The following is a 21,442-nucleotide window of genomic DNA, read 5'->3' on the forward strand; positions in this document are numbered from 1 at the left end:
CTGGCTTCCACATTTCAGGTCTGTAAGTGGGTGCAGAGAAGGTTATGTCTATAATGCCCCTTTTCCTTTCCTTCCAGGGTAATCAAGGGTCCATAAAACAAAGATCTTTCACCTGCACCCTGTGGTAAGGTAGGCCATCATAAATGCTATCTGAAGAATTAGTTATTTCTGCATAGCAACGTTTCATCTTCCACTCGGTAAAATTAAGATGGGGCTCACACAGAAGATGATGCTGCTTACTAAATAACAAAAAATATTTATTGCTACACAGATACTGAGCATTTGTTTTAGCAGGATAGCCAGAACTCCAGCCTAGCAGGGGAAAGTGGTGTTTCACCTCAGTCACTCCCCCTCTAACACTTATGGTCCATCTCACGTTGCAGTAATATCCTGAACATCCACCATCTCCACTGATACCAGACTTACCATTTTCTTTTTCAGTTTGTAGTTCTCCTTATACACCAGTATTACAGCCCTCTTAAAAACTGAAAAGAGAAAGAAAAAAAAAAAAAGGAAAACCATTAATTATAGGCATAATATTACAATATTCAGTGAAAATACTACCTTGGAGTATTATGGGAATGTGAAGGATGAGATAAGCAAACATTGAAAAGCATTTGCTCTGTGCTGAGATGACAGCTGGGTTTTTCATTCTGCACTTTCATGCAATGGCAGTATTTTTCCCTCAGATTTCGTTCTGAACGTTTAGGATGAAGCCATTTTGTACATTTATTCTGAAACTACCAGTAACCACCTATCTATCTTTTGTAAGTCTTCATATAAATAAATACAGAAGGTGTAGGTTAGATGTAAAAATTTTCTTTCTGTAGACAATGAACATTTTCAAGTGGAGTGAAGGGCCTATAGCAGGAGAGTGCTGTGAAGGACACAGTCTGTTCTTTGTGCAGTTCAACAGTTTGTTCTTCTGCTTGGAGCATCCCCTTCCCTAACCACGCTTCCCAGGGAAGGAGTACCCTGAGAAAGAGAAACCTGTCCGACATCAACCTGGAGTTCTTCTTAAAGTGTTTATCCACTGAAATATTAAAATAATCTTTTTTTAAAGAAATGGACTCTTGTTTGTATGCTCTCATTTCTACATCAAGTTTCAGGTTAAAATAATCTGGATGCAGATGTCAATGCAGTAGCTGTAAAGCAGAAGTTAGTCTGAATTCACAAGAGCAGAATAAATCATGATTTTCCCACAAGCCTCCTTTGAAAACCTAATGTAACAGATTGTTCTAAAGACTCTAATACTGCCTCTTGAAATTTTTCCATAGTTTAAATATAGGCAAGACAGCAGCTGAGGGTGGTTCACAGAGCAAACAGTACCAGCAAGTAAATAAATGGAAACTTTTTTCATGTTAAGAAAATACAACTATGCATTTTTTCACATATAAATCCACCCTACATATCACATGAGTGCAGGGAAGGGAGTTTGGGGCTTTTATTCTGTGAGAAGATCTAATGTGGCCATCTTCAGATTTGAAAGCACAGAGTCCTTAAGGAAGACACTTACCAAACACTGTAAGTTCAAGGTCTTTCCTTGCTTTGCCCAGCGATGGGAAAGGATTCAGCCAGGTAACTGTAGAGTGCATCAGAAGTTCTCCCATTGAAAGCTCTGTCACCTGCATTAAATTACAACAGTAAGTAAAATAAATAAACAGTATAAATATCTACATCAGTGCTGCATTTTAGTACACATTGATAACTTAAAGGATCTGTGTTTTCTGTATTTACTCTATGTATGGAAAGAGATCTTCACTACAGCAGGAAAAGTGTGAGTAATCCCTTTTTTTTAAACAGGTTACAAATATACAAAGTAATAGCCCTTAAGTTACAAAAGCTGGGTAGAAGTTCTTACTATTAATAACTTAGAGGAATACTAGGCTGATCTGATAATCTTACACTTCCATATAGCCACTTATGAACTGCCTAATTTATTAGCTGTAAGTATCTTTCATTTCTATAGAGTAATGAGTATTAATGACACTACCAATGGCAGAATTAATGGAGGTCTTGTACTCTGAGGCTCCTTTCTTCTGTGGGACACAACATAATGCTGAAGAATATCAAAGGCTGTCAAGTTTTGTTTCCCCATAAATGATGAGAAACCAGGTAGTCAACAGGGACAATTTGACTTTTACTAGCAGGAAATGAAACAACTGAGATGACATCTCTCATATCTGATATCCACCTTTACAGATTTGATCTGCTTAGTAATTGTTTGATGTAAATGGCTAAGTTGAGCCTTGCTGCCCCAGTTCTGCGAGATGACTGCACACAGTCTGTATAACTAATGGGTTTTGCTCTGACAAATACCCATGGATGCCTCTGCACTGGAAGTGCAGAGAATGAGAATAACAGACCTTAATGTGAAATCCCTCAAATTGCCATTTTCATTTATACGGCTGAAAAAATATGTTAAGAACTCAATAGCATAAAATCTGAATGCCTTGGGGCATGGATAATCTCTACAATGTTTTGACAAGAGGGTTTTTTCCTACTGAGAACTATATCTACTCCTGCTTGCAATTCCTGTCAGTCCAGAAAGCGGCTCTGGCAGCTGTCTGAAAACTTCCATAACCTACTGACAGAAAGAAATTTGACAGGCAGATACAAAACAGAAGTCAAAATATTAAAGGAGAGTGGAGCAAGCGCAGTGCAAGTAAATTCTCCAAATTACCTCAGGAATAGAGGAAGCCCCTACAGCAAGCTGGATACAAGAGTCAATGTGACATGTTGTTTCTTCTCTTACCTCTTTCTCTGTTCCACTTTGTTCTGCAACCAGTTGGTCAAATACAGTGCCATAATCTTCATATATCTTCTGCATCTCATTTATGTGACTTGCTACTTTCTCCATTGCCTTCAGTGCTTCTGGAAGGTTTAAAAATTTCATACACAGCTATGTAATTCATTTTTATTTTCTAAATATGGTAATTTTAAAATTAATTCCCCTTAAGGCATGTAAAATGATGCTGCATTCTGAAGGTCTGGCAAACTGAATTCTAGCTCTGTATCAATACTTTCTCATAGCAACAGTGGAAGAAAAACTTCCAGGTCAGAGCAAGTGAAAAATGCTCATGTGGTGTCAAGCGGCTGAAAAGGCTGCAATAAGCATGCCAGTGACAAGCCCCCAAAGTTAGCAGTATGATAGTGCCATGGTTAAATTTTGCATCTTGTAGATATAGGGCCACTAAGTCCTCTGGAGTAATCTACACTCATCCTAGAATAAGCTATCTAATGATCTTTAGGAGAAACAAATTGCATTTTTCTCCTCCCAGAATGGACAAAGAAATACAGTATTAGGCTGTACAAGTTCCTCATAGGCTGTACACATGAAATGCTGGTGGCCAAGTTTTGTTTAAATTATGTTTTCCAAACAAGAATGTCACTAGATTCCATTAGATTTTTGTATTAATTCAGAATGGAATTGGACAGGGATCCTTTGTTTCATCAATTCTTAATGGCACAGTTGTTTCATCAATTTGTTTCATCAATTCTTAATTTTAGGAATTTATCATCTATCCAGACCTGCAAATAAGTCCCCAGCTCCAGCTTGTTTGGGGAAGGGAACAATATTGGAAGGTCTTTCTGAAGTAAGATCCTCATGAGTTTTTACTGACTGTGTATTTTGTCTGCATCCATTTTGTGAAAATGACAGTCAATCCATAAAATAGACCTCTTGATTTATCATCCACCAGGTGCTGACAGACCTGAACTGGAATTTGCTGGGGTGAAGTCCCAGGCATGTGAGCATAGAAAAGCAATCAACTGTAATACATGTAAGATGAGTCTCCCCAAATGGGAGAGACTGCAAACATTTGACAAAGATCTCTTCTACACAAGCAAGAGTCACAGAAGGGCCTTGAACAACAAATATTTCCTTCTGTGCTGCTCTTAAACTTTGACCTATTTCAAGAACTAAATAATAACCACAAGATGGAGCCTTGGTCAGTGTTTCTCAAGTGGGTTAAAAAAAACCAAAAGGCAACACTGTGCCCTGACATGCTCCTGTGCATGAGGATAAAGATGCCAGTCCTACTTGCCATGGCAAATCCTGGGCATACCTACTTCTCTAGGGGACTTGGGCATACCAAGTAGGACATTTAGCTAAAGGAACAAAAAAAATTTCTTATTATTTTAAGGAGAGTGAGGGAATTCTCTCTAGGTTTTGACAAGTTCTGTGCTATCTACCAGAATGCCTACCTGTATCTTCAGAAAGGGCAGGAAATAAAACTTAACTCATTCATTCCTGTAGAAGAAAAGCAGAAGTTACCTGTCAGATGGTAATGCTCCTCACTCTCATTGTCTGTCAGAGACACCAGCTCTTTTAAAAGCAGAGGATATTTCAGCACTCTCTGAACAGGCTTTATGAGATATGACTCCAGTGTAGAAGAATGTTGCTTTGTGGGATTTCGAGCATCCAGAAAGGTCTTAAAAGCACTATCTGTTTTGGCTAGATTAAAAAAAAAAAAAATTGTCTGTTGAATATGAAAGTCATGGAAGCTACAATTATTGAAAAACATGGAATGGCAATTTGAACCCAGCACCAAAACTCTCACCCTGTTCTATGGATGATTTACAGAGTAGCATATACCATCAATTTCATTATAATTTCCTGCATCAAATAACATTCAAAAGGGCTGAGAGAGCAATTTTATGAAGGTGAGATTATTCCTCTAATTTTTCCACTGCATTGCAGTGAATGGCAGAGGAAGTAATTCCTGATTTATTCTACCATTTGTTGCTCCTTTTCTGGAGTCTGGGTCTGCAGACAGCACAAAGTTGTGGAAGGTGTTTCTACAGCTCTCCAGGCTACTGCCTGGATGTTACAAAAGGAATCTTGTTCTTCAGGTCTATACCATACTTCAGCAGAACCTGTGATCTTAGATCTTCCTATTGAAAGATACCTGAATAGTCCTTGTTTGATAACAATATTCCTTGATTTTATCCAATATTCTCTGCAAGTCAACAAGATTTGTTACAATAGTTCACTGCAGTTTGAATTCATGCAAGTGAATTACAATAATGAAGACAATAAATTACCTCTCTCAAGAACTTTCTGAACTTTGATGTGGTTTGCACAGAAGCCACTGTACAGTTTGAAGTGGTCAGCATAATACAGAAAGGAGCCACCAAGAGAAAACAGCAATTTCTGAAATCAACACAATCAAATTATTAGTTCACTAGTAGAATCCTAAATAAATATTCAGCCATACAACAAGCAGACTCAGTGGTGGATTATCTGCTATCTTTCTATACATATCTCATATGTATATATGTATATGTGTATATATATTTATATATATGTGTGTGTGTAACATGAATATACTACTGGTAGTAACTTGATGATATTTTTCCATTTCACTGAGTGTAGAGGTCAGCCTGCAATTTTCTCCTTTCTTCCTGAGCAGATATTCTGTTTTACTTAATATTTCAGGCAGCACAGGAACAAAAATCAGCAGACATATAACTATGTTGTTCTGGGAAAAAAACGGGAGCCATAGGAAGCAAGGCATGAAAGTGCCAAAGCCAGAAGGGACAGAGTAAAACAAATACAGGATTGCTTTCCAGCAGTTTTCCTTTTTTCAGGCAGGTGGTAATTACAGGACACCTCTGATGTTCTTGGATGAAGGGGAGTTGGGAAGATGTGGGAGGGACTGAATCACAAAAGAGGCTTTTAGAAAAATACCTCCCAAAGCAAATATAAGAAATAGGAGTAGTGAGGGAGGAGGAAAGCAGCCCTCTCCCCTCTTTTAATCAATGTTTGCTCCACAAAATGCAGCAAGTGTTCAGGAGGCCTGCCAGCTCAGTCCTAAGCCAGTGACTCCATTGCCAGGGAATCCACTTCCTCCAGTCAGGGCAGGTACAGGGTAGTGCTGCAGCCATTTACACTTCACTTCCTGCTTCTTGGACCTCACAACATGGGAAACTCATGTGGCATTAAAGAAGAACAGCTCCCAGTCTGTTGGGGGTTAGTTGGGCACTGCACAGACAAGCACAGGCAGGGCAGAATTCAGCACACTGACAATAAACTCTCTACAAAGCAGTTCTGCCTCACAAACATTGCCAGTTTATCGTGTACTGCAAGTCTACTCTGTCTTTTCCCATGTTGCAACTTTTACCATGGGGAGGAGGATAAGACCATGAAAAATAGCATGAATTGCTGAATAGAACTCTCTAATCCAAAGTAAAGCCTCAAACATGAAAGCAACCCCACGAAACTCCTAAGAGCCAGAAACATCTTAACGCCAGATTGTCACAAACATTTGCAGGCACAATACAAAGTATGAAATGATGAAATATTTACCCGGAACTGAGATGGTGTTTCCAATGTATTAAAATCTGAGGAAGAAGATATTCCATCTTCAAGGGTCTCCAAAAATACCTTCTGGAAATCCAGCATTTCTGGCAGGCTGCCGAACAAGGATTCCATCTGTGGAAAACATCAGGCCATGAAGTACAGCACTCCACAGACCTAAAAGGTCTTTTGAAAACAGTGGACTAAGGAGATGTAACACACAAAGAGATTGCAAAGGCTAGTAATGTCTTTGTTAATATTTCTCAAACAGGTTTTATAAAAATCCATGCAAAAAGTGGAGGTTTCTCAGCAGTTATTTCAGAAGAACAATTACTCTTTAAGAAAAGGAAGTGATGCTCACACCAGAGAGAAAGGCACTGACTGGTGTCATTGCTATTGACATCTTTGTCGTTTGCTTTATCTGTCCTGCTCTCAGCAATAAAAAATCCAAGTGTCAAGGTCTTAGCCCATAAAAGAATGACAAGGACCTGTTTTCACATATTCCCTCACCTCATCCTGAGTAAGGAAGGTTTCTTTTTGAAGGGGCTCCAAGTATAGCTCGAAGAGGCAGCTCAAGTCCTGCAAAAAAGAATATTTGTTCACTTTTTCTGTACCATTTGGAAACTGTTCTTTATGTGGCAACCCTGAGACAGGGTAAGTTTGGGGAATGAACTAAAGATACAATTACTTTTCAGTAACAAAATAGCCTGCATATTGTTAGCACTGAAGTTACTGCTAAATTAGAGGCAAAGTGATTTCAGTGTAATGTTACTGTTTCATCCTTAAGGCTTTACAATTTGATTGTAACAAATTACGTTTTAGCTTAGCATGAGGAAGGATTGTTACAGATGTTTATTTTGAATGAATCCATCCATATGAACAGCATGAAATGTTTTAATTATTTATGTTACATAAACTATATAAATAGCCACTTATTTAAACATCTGTAGTAATATTCAGAAGGACATGTAGCATTTTAAAACCCTGTAAGTTATTAAAGTGTTCAGTTATGTTGTCAGGTAGGTATGATCAAGGGCTTTGTCAGTCACTTCTTAAAAAAATTAGTGCCATTTTTGAAGACTTACTGTCCCGCCCAGAAGCATGATAGCAGGGCTGGGGCCCACTACAGGGCTGTCCAACCCTGGGAAAAGACACACCAGAAATTCTGTGTAGAAGGAATATTGAGCAGCTCCCTGAAAACACCATAACAAGTATTGCAACCCGCCAGGATTTTTCCTGATGCAAAATTTCATGTATATTAGTGGCCTCCATGGTCATGCTTTGTTCAAGTGATTCCTCCAAAAGATACATCACGTGGATATAAACAAGGGACCAGCATATGGCTGTATCAACGCACTGGTGGATGAAGTGTTTTCTCTTCCACAGAAGTACTTGCAGCAAGTACTGACATCTGTAAATACAGGTTTGAGATACAGAAAAGGAGATGATGCCTTCTTGCTGGAGGTCAATGAAATCAATGTTTTTATGTTTCCTTTGGTAGCCAGTCTCATGATTTTAGAGTTCATAAAAAGAAGAGAGATACATTGAACAATTTGCAGGCTTATCAGTCAGAAGAGAAATAACTTCCCTGTCATGCTACAACCCACTGGAGTTGTGCCTTTTAGCTTTCCTTGTTCAAAAATAATCATGCACTCTTTTCCACATACTCATTTGTAGGAGACTATTCTGTTCTTCTACCACATTTATCTTCATCTTGAAAACTGGGGAGACATCCCCTGGAAAAACCCTTTTTGTTTGCAGGTATCTTCTCCTCACAGATGACTACTCTCCAATACAACTACAAATTGACTGCAACTACATCAGATCCTACAGCCTCGGCTGCAGGAGCAAGTCTGCCAGAAACAACAGGAACAATTAGATAAGGAGACTTTGTAGGTTGTGGCCCTTGTGGAAGGCTGGTTGTGTAAAGATAAGATCAAAATATGTTAACGCTGTCCACAAGTCACGATCAGCCTCAAAAACAAGTGAGCCGTCATTTTTTTTTTTTTTTACCTTGACATAAGATTTCTCAGTGTCCATAAGTTCTTGGATGACTTTCCTCAGTCTGTCTGCATCAGAAAGGTGGCGAGCCAGTGGTCGTGGAGGTGGATCCTGGTTGTCCTTCTGTCCTTCCATATTGCTTGCTTGGACTTCTTGGAAATTTCGGCACAATGCACTGATCTGCTCTGCACTCTGTTGAGTGAGAAGAAACAGACAAGCAATGACGTTTTAGAATACAAGTAGTACTACAATTATTTCTAAATTCCTCCAATTTTGATCCTGTTCCAAATTCAGGGGCCAGAGCATGACATTGATTTTTGTCAGCTGTGTATCTTGACAGGTTTGAACAGCTTTAATTTCTAGCAGAACCAGATCAGAGCAATAAAAGGAATTTAAAATTGCTAGTGATTTTTCAGCAAAAATTATTTTCAGTCTTCAGATACAAATTGATAGAGTGCAAAAGATGACAGAGTACACATAGATCACATACTTTGATTCTTATGACACTAGCTTCACACTGTTTTCCACCTCTTTTATTTGCAACACTCACAGCATCAAAATTGAAAGAATTAGCAGATAAATATCTTAAAAGCATCCAGAATAATTCTTTTTTATTAATGTGTTGTGTGTTGTCTTGTTGCTTTCTAAACAATGAGTCATGAAGCTGAGGGTTCAGATTCCAATTTCTGGGGGTGTCAAAAGATGGTCAGATGTTTTCTTTCCAAGGATACAACTAAATATCAGGATCTTTTGCTTTCCAAAGAGGCAAATGGAAAACTAAATATCTGATATTCTTTAGAATAATTATTAAAAACAAAATTAATAAAACCAAGAAAATTTTCAAACAAGATTGGAACTGAAGATACAACGACAACAGTTAACCTTGTAATGCAAAGATGGAAGACAAGGAGATATTTTTGACACTATGAAATAGTCATTTGCTCTTGGATGACCACAACTAATATCCAAAAGCAACTTTTTGAGGCCATAATCTTCAATGCTCAATTTGAAATTATTCCACTGTTCTCTTTCTTACATAGTGCTTCCCTGGAAGCCAAAACATCGCTACTATTACTCAGTTCTATGTTAACAGCATTCAGTATCCACATCTTTGTGGCACATGAAACAATTCTTCAGTGCTTCTGTCATTCAGACACTTGCACAAACTGGACAGTTGCATAAGCTGTGGCATTTATCACCTTGTATTTAGCAAGTGCATTCAAATGAGGACTACATGAAGGCTGCCTTATTTCATGTGTAAATAGCAATATCAGGACATGAGTGCATTTCAGAGTTGTCTTAACTTGTACTTTATTTATTCCACAAGCTGTTTCAAGTCATCCTTTTTGGGTGTCCTGATTCACCACTGATTACTTGTGTAGCTTGGTTCACCAACATACTAGGCCATCAAATGAACAAATGCAAAAGTTAATCTGAAAATTAACTGAGCTATACAAAGTCTTTTAGTAAATTGGAGGCTAAATGGACTAGCAATATTTAATCTCAACCATTCCTGTGATTAAACCTATATGATGAAAATAAATGTTAAAATGTCAGACATTTGCAGTCCATATTACTCAGTAGCTTCCCAGCTCCCAGTTTTGAAAAATGCCACCACTCAAAAAAATTAAGTCACTTTCCTCACTTATATGTGGAACTCTCTTCATAATCCCGTATAATGACAGTTTGCAGGACTATGAAATTTAGATACATTTAGTATTTTCAACATTTATTAGGACCCAAAAAATGGCAACATGAATTGCATGGTGTTACAATTACAGCTGTCCACTAATGGAATAAATTTAAAAATTGTAGTAAGTCTGTGACACTGAAATTAATTAGTGGCTTGCAAACAAATCCTTTAGGAAGTGGTGTGTGGGTGTGTGTATGTGAGTTATTTTAAAGCAGTTTCTAAACAAGTGAATGCCAAAGCACTTCACTTTTGTTTTCTTTGTTTCTGATGTCAGAAAGGTTTGTATTTATATGAGAATGTTTCAGATTTTACACTCTCTACAGCTCAAGATCCACATGGGCAGCTTGATTTACATCAGCCTGATGACTGATCAAGGACACAGGGATCAAGGATGCAAGGCAGCCTATTGAAAGCAAGCCACAAGCATCATCATCAGGCACAGTTTTACAAGGAAGAGTTAGAAGTCCTCTATTCCTCCTCAACCACCTTTGCATATAGAGCAGGCAGACTTTGGGGAATGTGCTATTTCTACATCCCCTTGAGTTTTGGGGTCAGTGCTGCATCTGTCACCAAGAATCACTGTATGGGAAAGAATATGGAAATAGATGATGCTCCTCCATATAAATACTTTTTGATCACCTAAGCAATATAATTTTGCTGTCAGAAATTGTTCTGCAGAGCTGGCCTAAGCCCAAGGCACAGGATTACCTCTCAGGTGCTGCCGACAAGCACTGATTTTTATAAACTTTATTATGCTCCTGGATATGTTTGCAAATTTGGCATTAAAAATATTGCCCTTGACCTCCCTGCTCACAGGATTTTGTCTTTTCCTTAAGTCTTGCTGCTCTGTGTCCTTTCCTTTACAAGAGGGAAGTATCTTCCAGACCACACAATATCCAGACCTCACCCTTTTTACCCACTGTGGTATTGGGTGACCCACTTGGGTCAAAGAAAGCATGAAATGCTACTTGATCACAGGACAAAAGTGTTTCACATTCACTCATACACATTGCATAGACCACAGAAGATGAAGGAACCCATTTTGCCAGTGGAACCCCTGGTTCTTGACAAGGAGCCTAGTATAAATGAGAACACAGCAACAAATAAGTAGAGAAGCATAAAACAATTCTTCCTCCATGTTTCTTCCCAAAAAACTCTTACTCTCTTACCATCCAGGTCAGGATCTCTACCCTTTTTCTCTAGTGTTCTGGATGCTATTTTCTGCCTTTGACATGAAACAATTTCCTGCTCTTTAAAACAGATCCTTTCCAGAAAGTCTTGAGCAACAACCCCTAGGACCAGCTCTTTTACATCTGGCATGTGTGGGCAGGAGATGCTCAGCCTCTGTCCTCTATCTGGGATTGCCCTGCAGCTGGGATTTCAAAGCCATCTGGACATTCTGGATGTCAAATCAAAACTTGGTAGTCCAGCGCCCTTAAACCCAGAAGTCTCAAAAGGAACTCCCTTTTGATACCACACACATCCACTGCTATCTTGAATTAAGGAGGGAATTAACACTGAATTTGCTCTGATCTTGACATTGCAGTAGTTAATACAGGCAGATATGACTCAGATAAAACTGATCAATTCCTCAAGCACACAGCTGATTTTATTTGTGCAGGACCAAGACTGTTTGTACTTAGTAAATGGTAAAAAAGTTATTTATGCCAACCTTTATAGTGTGCAGCTTATCAGAATAAAAACATTTAAATCAGTAAAAAAGAGAAGTCCAGATAACTGACTGCAGACAAGACTGCAACGTAGCTGGGAACAGATAAAAGCTGGGGAGAAACTACAATGGAAGCAGCAAAATTCCTCTAAAATCCACTACTTGAGCTTATGTATGCTGCTTTCAGCAACATCTACAGGGGACTACAAGAAGCTTCAGCTTACCTTTGGCACTTAACAGCAGACAGATAAGGCTAAATATCAAAAAATTTAGACTAACAGTGCTAGAGGTAGGAAAGAAAAATGGAGCTTATGCAGGGTTTAAGGGAAAAAAACAACCCCACATATATTTCAGGGAGAAGGAAGCTAAGGAGCACTGTGCTTAATAAACATTATGGTTTATTGGCCATATTCAAGGTTTTCCAACAAAGCTGTATAAACTGTTCTACAGATCTACCAGTCAGGGGATGCAACCTCCTGACCAACCTCTCCTCGCCTCTTAGAAAACAGAAGGATGTGTATAAGTAGTCTGGAGAAGCATTTCTTTCATCCCTGCATGTTTGAGACTCAGACTTAAGGTTCCATGTCCTTCTGCAAGGAGTATTCTCTGTGAATGGGGACTGCTCAAAGTAACCTTTGAATGGAAATTTCCAGCCCACAGAGATGTCACCTTGACCCATGGCAGCCAGCAGCCACAGTGGCGCTCAGATGGAGATGCAGCACATCCCATTTTCAATAATAGTTGTGATAAGAAATATTACAGATTATTCCCCTAAAGTGAGCAAAAAGATACTCTTACAAGGATGTCTTACAGATTTTCTTTGCTCCTTGCAGAGAAGCATATCATCATTTGAGGCTGTGCTATCCCCACCAGAGTAACAAAACCCCATAAAATTAATCAGGGAGAGAGCGGAAGACATTAATCAGCAGTGGTTAAGAACTAGCACAACGATTTCACGGCTATCCTGTGACTTTCTACAGAATTATACTGATTGAGCATAAATGCTGGACAAGGTCAATTGGTGTTACAGGGTCTCTGCACGCTGCTGTTTACTCTACCCTCATTTACCCCAGTCTGTCAGGGTTTGTTTGAAACAGTGATGGAAAGGAATATTTTAGAAGACTTAGAAAATTCTACACAACTTAAGAAAGACTCCTTGGTGAAGTGAAAGCCATGCATGTCCTTTGAAGAGCATTCAGGATTCATTTTCCTGTGCAGGACGCAGACCATATCTATGGGCTAGATCACCAATCCTTTGAACTCCCACCCTGAGAGGAAACATGCTCAGAAACATCCTGCAGAAATAGATTAGACTTGTGCCCTCCAAGAATGAACAGCTAACACATCAGCTCTATCTGATGTATGCCTTTCCAGGAAGACTGAATGCACCAGTCAGCAAAAGAAATACAATTACGTGGAATTTTGAGCAATGAACAACCAGCCTGAGACACCTTTACATCCCTTGCTCTGTGCAAAAGGAAAGCTCTTGAAGATGTCCATCCCTTTTACCTTGTGTTAGAAGGTGTTTCCAGAACAAAGGCAGCCCTGACAGTCACCATTATTTTGTAGGTGCATAACTCTGTGGGCATCTCCGGCATCTCCTCAGACTGGGAAGTACTTTGTAACCAAGCAATATAAAAGGCTAGAAAGTTGAAGGCTCTAGCTTCCTTAAAGACTACAGAAAAAAGTTTCTTTATGTTGGAGATCAATACAGGATCTCACTCTGATTTGTTCATTGAAACTGAAAAATGCTAGCAGAGCTTTACTGAAAAATACTTTGTGACATTTTCACCACAGAAGTCTGGGCAAAAGTGCTGCTCAGCTTTCAGCAATAGAAGCTAAACCAAAGCAGTAGCCTCAGTCATTAGTTATCTTCTGCTCCTTCTCCTTCTTCTCCCAACTCCCAGGCAACTCAGTATGAACTTGTTCCTGACTGAAATGATAGGGGTCTGCTTTGTTTCACTCTGTCTCTTATATGTCTTTTAATGAAAATATTTAAAACTTTGCTAAAAGAAGGGCATTTTTTTGGACTCTACTTGGATCCTTCATAGAAATATGCAAATCATAGATGAAATTATGTTTTAAGGAGGGAAAAGCAAATCCTCTGCACCATGGGATGAGAAGGTGCCCTGCTAGACACTACTAGATCATACAAAAGGCAAGGAATTAACAAGGAACTTTTGTCTTTGAGTTAGAATTTCCCAATTTCAGAGAGATTTACATTAGCAAATCAGCCTCATTTAGAATTAGCACAAATACTGTAAGAGGGAGGGGCTGCTGACCCAGTAATTCTTTCCAGAGAGCACAGGGTAAGGCCTGAAAGAAGGCTGAACATACAGCTGTGTAAAACAGCCAAGATGCAACCCACCTGATGTGGTGCCTGAGATGTTGATATTTGCATGGAGGCAAATCTTCCCTCTCACCTGCCACACAGAGAGATGCACATCTTTCTCTGTGAGCACAGAAGAACCATCAGTGGTGACTGAGGTACCTGACTGAAACTCTTGTTATAAACCAAGTCATGCAGCAGGGACCTGGGCCCAAGAGCCTGCACTAATCAGGTTCCCAGGACAAGCAGAAACCACTGAGTTCATAGATGCTGTGCTCAGTTTCTCGAGAATCAGTCTCCAAAGACATCTGACCCAACTCATACTGAAGTCAAAAGCAAACAGAAGTGATTTCCATCGCAGGACACTAAATCCTGATTGTACAAAATGTAAAGATGAGAGCATCAGGAAAACAAAAAGAGGAACACTGACAGCCCAGGTCACAAAAAGGAGAGTCCTATGAGGCAACATCAAAGCACACAATAAAAATTTTCCCAAACCCTGATTTTGTAAAAAACTGTCAGTTCTTCCTACTCCAGGTCCTGATCCTGATGTTGGCAGTTTTAATGCAGGAGGCTCACATTATTTTTCTGCAACCTGTGTAATACATCCATCCATCCATACATATATAGATATATACATACATACATATATATATATATATATATACACACATAGCCACCTGTGTAATACATATATTTTATCCTCTTTACCTTGATTATAGATCATATTTTTCCCTCCCTATTTCCATAATACTAACTTAATTGTGAAAAAACAGAGAAACAGTTAAAATATTCATGCTGCAGTTATTTCCAAATTTCCATGAGGAATCTTTTTAAAACCTTCCCACTTCTTGTCAAAATATGGATCTAAGTCCTTCTCTGAGAGATGCAAGAAATAACAATTTGCTCGAGCCCAGCAGCAAACAGTGCAGGCAACCAGCCCACCCTTCCCTCCCCCAAACTTCAGAAACCCCAAACCTTTTCCCATGCAGAGCGCTGGTACAAACTCAGCCCCTAACTACACACTGTGAGAATCCATTAGTGGGTGACTAATGCTGGGGCAGTCATTATTTATCAGGTTCAGGCAGCTTGGATGCTCCTGCAGCCCCACACCCCAGCCTAATGAAGCAGCACCCCCGGCTGAAGCTGCAGAACTCACCACCGAGAACATCCTGTGCAGGGAGCCGTAAGCTGCTGCTGCCTGCTGCTGGGTCTTGCGAGCCAGCGCTAAACTCTTCGCTCTGGTTTTACTCCTCCTGAAGGCGGGCATTGCAGCTCGGGAACGCAAACTTTGCCAAAGGAAAGAGCCCTCGGAAGGAAGCCGCAGATGTTGTGATCCCCCACAAGCACACCTTCCCTCTGAGCTCAGCTGCACAAGTTTCTCTTTTGTGCCGATTACCCAAAAATCAGAGATGCTGACAACATCCCAGTGCGAGGAGGCTAAGCAGCGTATGAGAGTACAGACAGACCTGCCATGCCTCCCTTTATCGCTACAAATGAAGGAAAAACATGCTAGATGAGAAGGTTTTTTTATAAATAGCTTGATGCGGTGAGTGCAGGACAAAGTTCAGTTATGACAGGGGAAGATGGGTTTGATCTCCCCAGAAATATACCTGCCTCCCTGCCGGTGAAATTTACTGCATAAACAAAACATCAGGTGCTTTGAGAAAGTTAGCCAAATACCTAAAAATATCTAGAGGGTGCTGACTGCCCTGAAGGTCAGCATAATTTATCAATAGCACTGATGCTCTGTCAAGGGTATATGCTGCTAAATGTTGAGGCATACAAATGCTCTTACAATGATAAAATGAAAAACAAATAGGCAGCTCTCTGGATGATTTCTTTATATAATTATGCTTGTCCTTTGTTTGAACTTTTTAGCCATAATTACATCAATAAAAAGAAATTTAAAATGAGCTCAGTAATAAATTCAGGCTTGAAAGTAAGAGTTCTGATGTTCACATATTTATACAAAACCATTTGGGTCTACAGATAGATTACTCTAAGAACAATGCAGCTTTAAATAAAACATTATAGGACATGACAACACTGAACTGAAGAGATAAAAGACTGACAAGCAATTCATTAATAAAAGGAGAACTACACCAGTGGCATAATAAAACACAGCAACTCCCATGTTGCCCCTAACACAGCACTCCTACAGTGCAATGAAGTTGAGCTGTAAGGCTTCATCTAACACTGCCCTTGGCAGCACCTACTGCTCCCTAGGAAACCCTTTTCTTGAACCCCAATGATACACCAAGCCTGGGTGTCTATATCCTTGGTTATGAGTGCACTGCTTCTAAGGGTTCAAGGATGTTCACCTTCACACGAGCAAGGGAATAACACAGCTCTCTTATTTAATTACTGCAATTAAACTTACATCCATCTCTTTCCAAATCATTAGCACAACTTGACAGCTCAGCATTTGCCAAACTGTACAGCTCAGTCACTGAGAGGCTGCCTATCAGAGGAAAAATGATGCTGGAGCTCTGAAACAACATGCTGCTGATAAGACACGCAGAACACATCACAGCAGCAGGAACCTCTTGCTTAGCGGATGGACTGTGCCCTTTCTTCCTCTTGAAGACATACCAGGTTTAGTGGGGGAGAAGACTGTAAACAGAAAATTGAGGAAATGGTCTTGAAGGAGCAAGAGAGGCTTTGCCTGCTCCCTAACATTTCATTTTTCAGTGGATGTAAAATCTAGTTTAAAAATCCAAATTCACAGATTACTGTGCAGCATGTACATGGCTACTGTTCTTGTCCACCATTAGTGGGTGCCTCTGCAGTAGTCCAGAGATCCTAGGGATCCACAGAGAAAGTCTGAAGATAAGAAACAAAATTAAATAACTAGTTCATGGAAATTAAAAGTTTCAAGTGCTGCATATGGCATTTTAAAAATAACACAGGCCAAGTCACTAGATTAAGATTAATACAGTGTATTAAGAGTATAACTATACTTTCTAGAGAGCTACTGTTTCTTTGTTTTCTATCTGCATTAGTTGTGGCACTTTCAAGCTCTATTTTTCTAATAGATACATCTGAAAACACAGCTCATCCACTGGGACTGAGAAAAAAAAAAAGAAGGTTGTTAAATTTCAGGTCCAAGCAATATCGTCAATCTTGATGAAAAACAATGACAGGCCTTTTTAATTCCATATTAGGAAGTTATTCTTCCCCAGATTTGCTAATTAAGCCTGCATTATTAGCTAGCCATATGCCAGCTAAAAGATGTTACCAATTAACAGCTTTTTTTTAATGTGTATTCATTAGAAAAAAGACAATTATGTTTCAGTAATCTTTCCATCTCCTATTGAGGGACTTGGACAAATCAAAAAGGGGAACAACACAAACTAAAGCAAAGCAAATGAATGAATGCCTTTCATTTAGCCTTTGCTTTTCTCTAGAAGCACACAAGCAGCACTCAAGCACTTTTCCAAAACAAGTGAAATAATCCATCACTGTGAAATATTTTTAAGACCATTGGAAAAATGACATAGCCCTGTTGTTTGTTCCTGTGTACTTTGAATAACACACATTCCCTTTACCGACATCTGGTTTTCATCTTTCCATTTCACTGGCACCAGCCTTGATAGTTACCATAACAGTGACATCCTTCATAATATGGGCTTCCCTCTATTGTCCCCATACGCGTAGGTGTGCTTATCTGCCTCCAGTTCATTTCCCATCCTGCTTTTGCCCTTAATGCATGAAGGTAAAAGGCTAATTTTGCTCCATCAGTCTACACATTGAATGAAAGGAAACAGTAGCTTGCCTGCAAGACAATCCCGAGCACTTGTGGGCTACTTTGTAACACCAGTCTGGACCACTGGTGACACCGAAGTGTAATTCATATACACAACACACATATGTAGACACACACAGAGACACGTGTATTTAAAAATATTTATGTACTTACGTACCCTGCACTCACAGGAGCTCTGCAATGTTAGTGGTCTCTAAGCATTATAAGCTCAGGATTAATACAGCTTGTCTCCAGACCTCTACACTGATCTAGAGGGAGTCTGTTTTTTACTTTTTATAACTGTGGGTGGATAATTTTTCTGCATATTTGCCTGTCATGCTTATTATACTAATAACATGGTTTTTAAATGCCGTCAAAATGTATTTTCAAAGCATAATTGACCACAGTGAAGACACTTGCTTTAATTCCAGTGATTAAAAAATCAGTTAGCATTCCAAATGTTTAAAGTGAATTCTTATTTTATTTTTGATTTCAAGCATCTTAAATACGGTTTGTAACATTCTCACTCAAAGTGTTTTGTGCTGAATGCAAAAACTTTTCTCAAGTATTGCACTAGAAACTTTAGCAACCACTGAGACATTAACTTTGCAGTTGCACTCATGTTTCACAACATAGTTTTGCAGTGTGACACCTTTGGAGGCAGAGAAGGCGACGCCTATCTGTTCTTGTTAGTAGCCAGCATTTTGCATTCCAAATGTTAAAAGATGCAGTAACTCCCCTGTAAAGACAAATATAGATTCTCTGAACTCTACACCAACCTCTCCCCTGGTTTTGGCAAGACTTTGTTTAGGAATTACAGGAGAATTCCGCTGTCCCAGAAGGAAATAATCACCATGTGAGAGGATGTCCATGTCTGCTCACAATATGTTAACAGACAACAGGTAACAAAACATGAAAGTCTAGTGGAACTTCCCTATGCCTCTGACTCCACTGACCCCTTACCTTTTTTTTTTTTTTTTAATTCTTCTGCCTCTTCCATTCTTTCATGTACCATTTTGTTATCTTTTAATTTGCAGAATTTGCTGCAGGTAGCAGACATTTTTCAGTTTTGGTATTTCAGGTATTCCTTTGTCATTACATGTTCCTGACAGAGCAAACTAGCATTGAAGTTATGATGGTATCCAGGATGCAGTATTTATCCGAAATCCTAGACTGAAACTTTGGGCAAACTTAAAGTGACTTTGTGTGCTATGGGTGACTGCTGGGCACATCACATACCTTGGCATGCACTAAAACTGGGTTTAGATGCCTTTGCATCACAAGGAAAAAACACATCCATTACTGTCAACACTGCAACTGAACAGTACCTTAATTAAAAAAAAAAATAAACCACCAAAGATTGTACAGATGGCAGAGAGGTCACCCAGTTCCCTGAGTCTATCAGAAGTGTGATTAGATATCTCTGCCTTTCATTGCAAACGAAACACTGCCGTCATATCCTGCACTGCAGGTGACCGGGGCTGCTTTTGGAGGTGGAGGGTGGTGGGCTCCCAGGCAGCTTCCTGCCCTTCATCAATGAAGCCACAGTTGTCTCCAGAGACACTGCTAACCATATCCTGTTGCAGTGATTCAGGGCCCCTGTCATATGCTTCCCTTTTCATCTGCAGGTAAGCCTTATGGATTTTTTCCCAGATGACTACAAAGAAAAGCTGTGTTGTAAGTCCTCTCCCACTGGCTTCCTTCATCTGCAAGCATCAACACAATTTCTTTTCCTGATCAAAACCATCTGTATGTTTTACACCAAAAGCTATCTCAGTGCTTTTGAGAGGATGTTTCCTTCAGTTGGAGTAAAGACACAAATACCCCCTCCCCCTAAGCCCCAGGGCCTCAATGGAACAGCACAAAAACAAAGCTGCACAAGGTCACACCTCTGCATGCAGGAACTGCACACACCGTGCAGACCCTTCAGTCTTCTTTCCTACCATTCTTGTGCCTCCCTACCAGTAACTATGCCAGCAGGTCTCCATCTACAGCCTGACCTGGTTACAGGCTCACACGAGGTACAGTACTTTACATGCTTTAAGCCTTGGGGTTTTGCGGCTCCTTCGCTGTGTTAGCCAAGACTCACAGCTCTTACATTTGAATTTTGGGCCATCCATAGGGGATGCAAAACTCCAGAATCAACACAACAAAGTGAAATCTAGGACTGGGCAGTAGCACTCATTGGTAAGTTTACAGTAAGCCTTCCGTAACCTGTAGTCTACCAGTTCTGGTGCCTTCTCTGAGCAATAGATTAATACACTGAATAATTAATCTAATTAATTAGATTAACTTGCAAAATTCTTATGAACTTCTGAAGGGCTAAAGTTTCACTGATACCCTTCTCAAAAGGCACAGGAAGAGAGCAGGGGTCCAGCAGCAGGTCCACACTGCTGGAGCCAGCAGCTCTGGCAGGGTCACCATAGGCTGGGCTATCTGCAAGGGAAGCACAATAATTAGCAGAACTCCCCACAGGCTTGTCATGCTTTCAATGCAGAACAGTCCCCTCCAGGCACAAATGAATCAAGGAAACCACTGCTGAGAAACATGCTATTTTCCCATGACAGCTCTGAGATTCCCTAAGTGCATGTCACATCTGGAAGAAAATGACACTTGGGTTGCAGAGGCTATACATGATTTTGAGAGTACCATGTTGTTAATCCCCCTCCTACAAAGTAAAAAAAAAAAGATGTTAATTGCAGACTACTCCCCAGGCTTTTAGATGTCATCAACTGCTAAAAAGAAGTTTTCATTATTAAAATAAAGGAAAAATCCTTCATGTCCTATGGATGCTGAGTAAACCTTCAGGCAGGCAGCTCTCCTGCAATTAATGACATGCTGTGCAAGTGGGAACTGCCCCAGCAATGCAAAACAGAGCTAATGAGAAGCCATCATGACATTCAGCTGGAATTGCCTCCATGCAAGAAGGGGCCATAGGGCTCTGTTGAGCTTCTGGTCATTTCTGCTTGGTTTTCTTTCAATTGAGCTCCACAACTGGTGTTTACTTGGTTAGTACTAACATTCCCTTTCCAAGATTTTTAACTTTTACAATCTGCTTAACAAAATTATTTCACATACACTGCTTATATACATGCAGTCAGACTGGTGATCCCATACTCTAAGAGTGATGAGTGTCATCACCGGATCAAAATAAATAAATGAATGACCACAGATATATAATACATATAATAAATAGGATTACACTTACTGACAGCAGCAGTAGAAAGCAGTTGGGTGTGTTTTGAATAACACTGCCCTGAACTACTCCAAAGTCCATCTGCTATAGATCACAATGTACAATGCTTTCTAGGTGATAAATCATAGGAATACATCATTACTAGCATCCACTTGCATTCTTCTGGAAGAAAAAATACCATTCAAATCTTCCACAAACATTGAACAATTGCATGAATTTTCTGTTGGGATTGGACTGGAAGTATGAGTAATGATTACTATCTACCTTCCTCTCCTGCCATTCCATGGCCACTGTCACAGTTGCCCCCTTCCTCTCACCAAAAATCAAACCATGCCTTTTTTCTTTAATAACTGAGCATTCAGGCAGACCAGCAATCACATTTTCTCTCATCCTGGCATGAACTTAGACCTCAATGTATATTGTAGCTAGGGATTTTTACCCTTGAATTATTCTGCATCAGAAGTTGACGGCTGTGCTCATACTACTAATGGAGGGGTTTTGAGAG

General features: G+C 39.7%; 1 protein-coding gene across 1 annotated transcript in view; it reads right to left on the bottom strand.

The window, feature by feature from the left end:
* The window catches only part of TIAM2 (TIAM Rac1 associated GEF 2), an 88,432-nt gene that overhangs the window by 4,255 nt on the left and 62,735 nt on the right, over positions 1-21,442 (bottom strand). The window contains 8 exon segments of the mRNA XM_050972855.1: positions 427-485; positions 1,517-1,625; positions 2,756-2,874; positions 4,277-4,456; positions 5,047-5,155; positions 6,311-6,436; positions 6,812-6,880; positions 8,315-8,494. Of these exon segments, the coding sequence (XP_050828812.1) occupies positions 427-485; positions 1,517-1,625; positions 2,756-2,874; positions 4,277-4,456; positions 5,047-5,155; positions 6,311-6,436; positions 6,812-6,880; positions 8,315-8,494 (951 nt within the window).

This window comes from Serinus canaria, chromosome 3, assembly GCF_022539315.1.
Source record: "Serinus canaria isolate serCan28SL12 chromosome 3, serCan2020, whole genome shotgun sequence".
Taxonomy (NCBI): domain Eukaryota; kingdom Metazoa; phylum Chordata; class Aves; order Passeriformes; family Fringillidae; genus Serinus; species Serinus canaria.